The sequence below is a fragment of the Salvia miltiorrhiza genome, chromosome 1, assembly GCF_028751815.1.
Source record: "Salvia miltiorrhiza cultivar Shanhuang (shh) chromosome 1, IMPLAD_Smil_shh, whole genome shotgun sequence".
NCBI lineage: Eukaryota > Viridiplantae > Streptophyta > Magnoliopsida > Lamiales > Lamiaceae > Salvia > Salvia miltiorrhiza.
This window is the reverse complement of record NC_080387.1, coordinates 34,691,718-34,699,505: the sequence shown is the minus strand read 5'-3', so window position 1 is coordinate 34,699,505 and position 7,788 is coordinate 34,691,718. Positions and strand designations below refer to the sequence as shown.

At 34.2% G+C, this 7,788-nt stretch overlaps 1 protein-coding gene and 1 long non-coding RNA gene across 3 annotated transcripts; both read right to left on the bottom strand.

Moving 5' to 3' along the window:
• Positions 1–1,049: 1,049 nt before the first annotated feature.
• Positions 1,050–3,453, bottom strand: LOC131022103 (aluminum-activated malate transporter 2-like). Its single transcript, XM_057951503.1, has 6 exons — positions 2,874–3,453; positions 2,642–2,782; positions 2,235–2,507; positions 2,039–2,145; positions 1,814–1,957; positions 1,050–1,565 (listed from the first exon to the last, which is right to left on the bottom strand). Exons 1-6 carry the CDS (start codon positions 3,139–3,141, stop codon positions 1,155–1,157), a joined length of 1,344 nt encoding a protein of 447 aa, XP_057807486.1. The 5' UTR covers positions 3,142–3,453; the 3' UTR covers positions 1,050–1,154.
• Positions 3,454–5,828: 2,375 nt separating this feature from the next.
• On the bottom strand, positions 5,829–7,113 carry LOC131022096 (uncharacterized). Of its 2 annotated transcripts, none has more exons than XR_009101144.1 (3): positions 6,987–7,113; positions 6,744–6,810; positions 5,829–6,294 (listed from the first exon to the last, which is right to left on the bottom strand). It is a non-coding gene; the product is annotated as an uncharacterized LOC131022096 (long non-coding RNA). The 2 variants fall into 2 exon arrangements; XR_009101143.1 differs by having other exon boundaries at positions 6,921–6,991.
• Positions 7,114–7,788: the final 675 nt, after the last annotated feature.

Here is a 7,788-nt window from a genome sequence, read left to right as displayed (position 1 = left end):
AGGGTTTGAGATGTCAATCCAATTACCATATCAGTAACGATTTGGGAGTAAAAATTCGTTGGATATAAAATCAGAAAAAATACAAAGTTACGTAGATTTTAGATTTTAAAGTTGGGGTGGAAAACCAAAAAATAAGAAAAGTTCAAGTATTTACAGGTCAATACCTATTTATTTTTTAAAATTAGCTTTGATAGATCAAAATAATAATTAAAATTAATTTCTTATACTTAGATGTATTGAAACTTTAGAATATTTTGATGTTCTTGATTATATCTATTATTGAAGCTGGTTAATTCACACGATTCATATAAATTAATGATGGAATTAGAGAAATTCACTCTTGAAGAAATTATACAAAATAAACACCCCTATTATATATGTAGTACTAATTTACTTTTGTTTGGCGTGGGCTCATAATCAACTAATAATGCTTTCATAATTTGCACTCCTTCCGTTTTTTTATTAAGTATCGCTAGACATTGAAACCAGGAATTTACATTTATAACCTTATCAATTATTATAATAAATACATATACTCCATCCGTCCCATCTCCATAGTCCATTTCACTTTTTTCACACATATTAAGAAAATGCAATAAATAGTGCTTGGAAAATTTAAATAGTAATTGGAAAATACAAAATATATGTAATTATTCAATTTTATCCTTATTTATTCTATGTTTGACTATATTTAAACAAGGTTACTTTGGTAAAAAAGAAATTTAATGCTAATTTAATTTAGAAAGTGGACTATATTGTGGGACATCTAAAAAAGAAATAAGTGACTATAAAAAGGTGGGACGGAGGGAGTATTATAAATTAACATATTCTAGAAAATAGTATTAAATAAAAATAAAATAGAAAGAGTATGATAATTATATTTTCGATTTTTAAATGTGACACTTTTTAGGGAATAAAATATCAAAATAAGGAGAGGGTATCTGCTTGCGAATTTACACATACATTGATTGCACATACAAACTTCAGCGTGCATGAATGATAGCTTCACACAACAAATTATGTAGCACTAAAAATCAACAAAATTAGGATATCAAAATGTCATAAAAAATCCTTTTATATATATATATATTCTACAAATATGTATAATACAAAGTGATTCACTTTTTATTTTTTACTTGGCAAAATCATAAATATCACTCAACAAGAATATTAATATGCGAAGCTTGAATACTAGGAGTTCTCTGCATTTTCTCCAAGCTTAGTTCTCTGTTGAGCCTGCGATCAAGCTTCTTGAATCTGGCCGACGAGGCGAGTTCGCCGACGGCCTCGTCAATCTTCACCGTGCACCACACTACTTCGATGAGCAGCGAAGCCACCGCGACTGCCGGAACTATGTCGAGAAAGTCGGTGTGGGGCCAGGGCCCGGCTCTCATCAAGGCCTTGAGTTTCGCAGCAGCAGATTTCGCATTCACCACGTGAGCGTCACGTGATGGGGAGCAAGTCATTGTCTGAATCCCCATTGCTAGCTCTCTCAGCGCAGAGCTGCTCTCTGAGATTATCTTCTTGCAAGCCTCTTCAATCTTTGTCCGAAGCTCTAGTGGCGTCTGCATGAATATTGATTGCTAAGTGAAAATTACACTTAAAATAATTATATACCCTAAATCCCTAATAACGGATTAATGAAGCCTAGTAACTAGTTATTAATTAAATTAGGGAATCCTAATTAATTAATAGTTTTAGAATGAAACTTATAAAATAGTGGAAAGGTTGAAATTAAAAAGAAAAAAAGGTACAAAATATTTGATAAGGAAACATAAAATATGAGACCATAAGTGAGATAGAATAATTTTACCTGCACATCTGAGTTGAGGTAAGAATTTAGTGCATCAATCTTGTATGCACATTCTCTAGTGAGAGAGCCAATTTTGAGGTATTGGTCCCATGGGTGGCGGTACCTAAATTTACCGTGCCTCGGCTCCCATTTCGCAAAATTTACCTAACACCCCACAAACGACGATGTTAGAATCGATTAATTCTAGCCCAGCAATTAATGTTTTTTTAGGTTAAAACTACTCACCAATGAATCCTCAACACCTTTAGAGTTGAGAACAGTCTTGTAGTCATTGAGCAACACACGGTTTTTGTCATCTTTGGCTTCTTCTTGGAAGTAGACACGTCCAAAAACTAAATAACAAAAACCAAAAACACACACATCAAATTAACAACTCATTCACAACACAAATTATTAATTGATACTTATAAAAAAATCGAACCTTCCAAGAAAGTCCCAAGTTCTTGAATGTTGGAGGCGGTGAGTTTGTGAAGATCTTCACCCGCCCAAACCGGGCACACCAATGTGCAGACCAAAACGGTGGCGCAGCCGCCGACCAAGATGGTCGTCAGCCTCCCGTACGCCATGTCCCAAACCTCGTCGTCTCGATAGCCCGACACCGATATCAGACTGAATGTGAGGATGAATATCACCACCCCATAATCGTATCTCGCCCTCATCTTCGGAAAAAATCGGCAAAACGTCGCCGCCACAGCTGCAGCAGTTGAAGAAATTTCCAACAAGTTAGTTATATCATGAAACTGCATGCCAAACACTAAAGGTGTGTTTGGCTGATCCTATAACCTTATTTTGTTAGAATCAAGTTCGATTTGTACGATGATTGTTTACCTATAAAGAAAACAGACAAACCGAGCACGATCACTTGGATTTTATCCCCAGTGAAACTTGCCGAATCGTGCGCCGCAACACCCAGGGCTCCGCCTAGCAGCGTCGCGATCGCTCTATTGACCCCTTTTCCCAGCGTTGCTCCTGCCAAAAAAACAATCCAACAAAAAGAAAGAATCTTGATTAATTACGTGAGGAGCAACGTGAAAGTTGTCGAAGATTCCATGGGACTTACCGACGGAGAATTCGAAGACGACGACGACGGTCATGACGGCCCACATTGCGTTAACGCCGAATCCGTCGAAGAAGAAGTCGAAGTAGTAGAGCAGAGAGACCGCAGCTATGGCTAATCCGACTTTGAATGCGTGGACGATCCTTCTCGAATCTTCCTTCCCCAATCTCTGGGCTTCTTCTCCCACGCCGGCTATCGCATTTCGGATCTTGCCCAAACGGGCCTTGATTCGCTCCATCACCGTAACCTGTTCTTGATTGTCTATTTCCATTTTCGAATTTGCGAGTTTGGTTGGAAAAATGGAAATTTTCTTTTAATACGGTTTTTGGAGACTGTGTTGGAACAATGCAGGTTGTGGGGTGGTATTTGTAGAGTGTGGGACACTCACATGGGGATGTTTTTTCACACAGATATCCGTGCGGGTGTGTGTGTGTGGGAACATTAATGGATCTTTACAGCACTGCGGCAGTAGTTCACCAGAATCTAGTTGTTTTACGCGTTTCTCACCAAAACATTGTTTTGGATTTTGCTGCCACCGTCGCAATCTAGTGATAAAACCACGTTTTGTTTTTCTTTTTTCTTTGTTGGTAATTAGAGCGAAAGTTATAAATAGGCATTTATATTTTCTTACGTTAGTAGTATTTTTTTTAGGTTCATCCAATTCGGACTGTTTATAAAAAAATTGGCACCGTTGATCCAAATTTTCAGCCAAATTCGAACTGTTGATCTTTGTATGATGTGCGATTAATACAAATAGATGCACTATCATCATATGTGAAATGCATTATCATAAAGAGGCATCATTGTAGTATACAAAATCGTTATCATGGAATGTACATTATTGTAGTGTGTGTATATATATATATATAGAGAAAGGGTTCAACAGAGAAGCTAAATATTGTGGAGAATAGAGAATTCGTAAAATAAAAACGAACAGATCTATAATTTTAATGAACAGATCAATGTACCACATGAACAGCAATTTGTCAAGAGTTCGAATCCTGCTGGTGGCGAGTTTTTCTTTATTTTTATTAAATATGACCGTTCATTACTTATGTTGATCTGTTCGTAAAATGAATAAATTTGTTCATAATGAATAAAAAGATAATTCTCTATTGAACTCAACCATATATATATATATCTATATATATATATATATATATATATATATATATATATAGGGTGTGGTTCTAGAGAGAACTACATTATTTGTGAGAACGGGAGAACCATCAAATCTAATGCATCAACTGTAAAAATTAATGCATTCGCTGTTAAAATTAATGCACTAAAATTTTTTTAAAAAAATGCTCCCTTCAGGATTCGAACCCAGGATCTGCATTCATCCAACAAGATGATGCATCCACCGTAGATCTTGATGATCGAATGGCTGAAAATGGTTCTCCGGTCTTCTTTTATTTATGGTTCTTTCTTGAACCTCTCCCTATATATATATATATAGGGAAAAGTTCTATTGAGAAGCATAAATGTTGTGAGAAGTGAGAAGAAATATACACCATCAGATCATGTTAATCACACGGTCCCTATTCCATCTGATTTCATGCGTTTAATTTACAGTAGATGATATGATGGTAAATTCCTCTTTAATCATATATGATAATTGCCTTAATTAATACTACTAATCAAATCCCTTTATTTTTAGAAGATATGTTATCAAGATACGTTAGATTCTTTGCAGTTGTCATTAAAATACGTTACTCTTATCCTTGTCACACTTGTTCTCGCAGAGGATATGTCAATACTCATTTTGTGATGTAGGAAATTTTCATTAATGGATTTGTAGAATGAAATCGATAGTGGTAGGATAATTTCAATAGTTTATCAGTTAGATGAACATATCATCCAATTCATTGAACGTATGTAAATGCACTGATGAATGTAAGAAAAACGTAACTAAATTAGAGATCCCAAAACTTAATATTACTGCTACAGACGCAATGGATGATAGAGGTATGTCATGAAGTCATTAATTGGATATGTTGAACATACTTAGTATCTGACTTGAACTTCATTTGTATCAGAAAACAGCTTGGTCCCCAACCAAAACTATGCTTTCTTACATGTCATGATTTAACCGGAACTTGATTAGTATTTTGAAGAATCTAAAGTTCAAGTATCGTTTAATTAAATGTGTTGTTTTTGGTTGCTGCATATGGATGATTTAATCAATATGCTGGCAAATTTGTTTAGACATACTTTAAAAGAACAACTTTACTCGCGTAATCTGTATGAATGAGTAATAATCGGTGGTGTATTTTCGTTGAACTTTTTACATGTTCTATTGAACTTAGGGACAATTTTTGCTGAACATGTATGAAACAATAATAAAATACAAACGCAATCCATATTTTTGTAAACAGAATGTTTTTAAACATTGTATGCCTATTTTTGTAGATTAAATATATTTATAATGGGATTTTGTATTTCCAAATTGAAAAACTAAACTGTGTATATATAATATGAACTTGATTTTTCATAGTTGGGTGAACATACTAAACAATTTGTTGAATTTATCTAAAATACGGTTAAATTACAATAATCATTTTCTAGATGAACATAACTCAATTTTTTCAATGAATAGTTTATTAATTATGATGAACATATTTTACTGATTTGATGAACATATTTTACTAATTTGGGCGTAATTTGTTGAACAAATAGTTATATCATTTGAACTTTGCTAGAGTTTCCCAGATTGATGAAATTATATTTTCATTTAGTATAATGAATTTTTAATACATTTTGTATGAACAAATAGTTATATCCTTTGAACTTTAATGAACAAATTTCATTTTATAGATAAACATAACTCCATTTTTTCAATGAATAATAGAACACTGTATTTCAATGAACAATATATAATTCTTTAACGAACTAAATACATTTTTCAATGAACATATAAAGAAAAAGAAATCATGACTAAACGAAACAGCCACACACTAAGAGTTTCAATCTCCTTTAATTTCAATATTCGATTTTGAATCAACGTTGGGATTCAAAATCTAATCCTCACATACAAACCATCCTCGTTAAGATTTTCCATCCAAAATAAGAGACTTGTTCCACATTCAACAAAAAACAAAGAGCGTGCATAAAACTTATACAAAAACCGAGTTGCAATGTTGAAATACCATCACGATGGAGACTTAAAATGTAAATTTATCAAAATCCATCTGACTCGAATCAAAACACCATTGAACACTAGCATAATTACACATATGCTCATGGATCTTGATATAGTTACTGTCTAATAAATCAAAGTCGAGATTTTGGTCGACGAAGGGACGATTTTGAGAGATAGTTGAGGGATGGCTACGCCGCCGCAGTAGTTGGCGGAGCTTCGACAGCTGCAAGGCAGATTTGGTGCGACGCTCCGACGGTTGAGAGATCCGGTTGATCCATGGATCTGATGCAACAATTCAATAAATGACCAGTGAAATTAGGTGTTGAATCTAGCTGCAGGAAAAGCTATATGGGAAAAATCAAAAAACTGAGAAAGGACCCTAACTATTTAGTACGCCGTTTCTATAGAAACTTTCGATTAGGTTGAAGTGCAAGATAAAATTTTGCTTATGTTCATTAAAATAAACCATTAACAAATCCAAAAGTGGCGCACTAAAGCAAACCATAAAATTAATGAAGAACTCAGATTCCTATTGTTTTGTTCACTGTTCGACGAACTCACACTCGCCGCCGATCAATTCTGTACGGAGAAGATGACAATTTTTCAGGATAATGAACAATTTCAAAACGATGATCTAGATCTATGGAATAATTGGGTGGTAAATTCTGATTGAAAACCCCTAAAACCCCCCAAAAAAAAGTCAATTAAAACTCAGAAAAACGACGGCTTACCTGTTCGGTTTCAAAAGACGCCGCGACTTCAACCAGAAAACCTCTATTCCAAATCGTCGAACAGAAACTGCAAAGTAACCCAAAAAAAAATCAATGAACAATAAAAAATAAGAGATTTTATACTCGAAAATATGTAAATGGGTGTGTAAATTTCATCGAACAATCTGAAAACCCTACATATCGTCCCAATTAATCGCCACTTACAAGGAAGTTGCGAAAAATCAGGGATCTTATGAACCTTACCTTCATTCTGTCGAACTGGTAATGACTAGTATATCCTTTTCTATTAGATATCTCATTTTCCGGTAATTTTTGAGAGATTTAAAGAATTTCGTTCCTTATTTAAGAACCGTTGGATTTGTTTAGATTAAGGGTTGAGATTCCTTCTTACTTCTTAATCTAAAGGGTTCTTCTCAATAGAAGCTAACCCTATATATATATATATATATAGGTCAAGGTTCAATGAAGAAGGCCTAAATGTAAGAAAGAAGAAAGAAGTAATCTCATCCGTTGATCTTATCTAATCTAACGGACATGATTTGTTCACGCCATGTTCAACGGATTTTTTCGTTGAACATATGGGGTGTCGAAACCCAGAGCCCCCAAAAATATTGTATATGTTCACGAATGTTCAACGAAAAAATCCGTTGAACATGGCGTGAACAAATCATGTCCGTTAGATTAGATAAGATCAACGGATGAGATTACTTCTCTCTTCTTTCTTACATTTAGGCCTTTTTCATTGAACCTAACCCTATATATATATATATATATATATATATATATATATATATATATATGGAGAGGTTCAGGAAAGAACCATAAATAAAAAAAGAACGGAGAACCATTTTCAGCCATTCGATCATCAAGATCTACGGTGGATGCATCATCTTGTTGGATGAATGCAGATCCTGGGTTCGAATCCTGAAGGGAGCAATTTTTTTTTATTTTTTTGAGTGCATTAATTTTAACAGCGAATGCATTAATTTTTACAGTGAATGCATTAGATTTGATGGTTCTCACGTTCTCACAAATAATGTAGTTC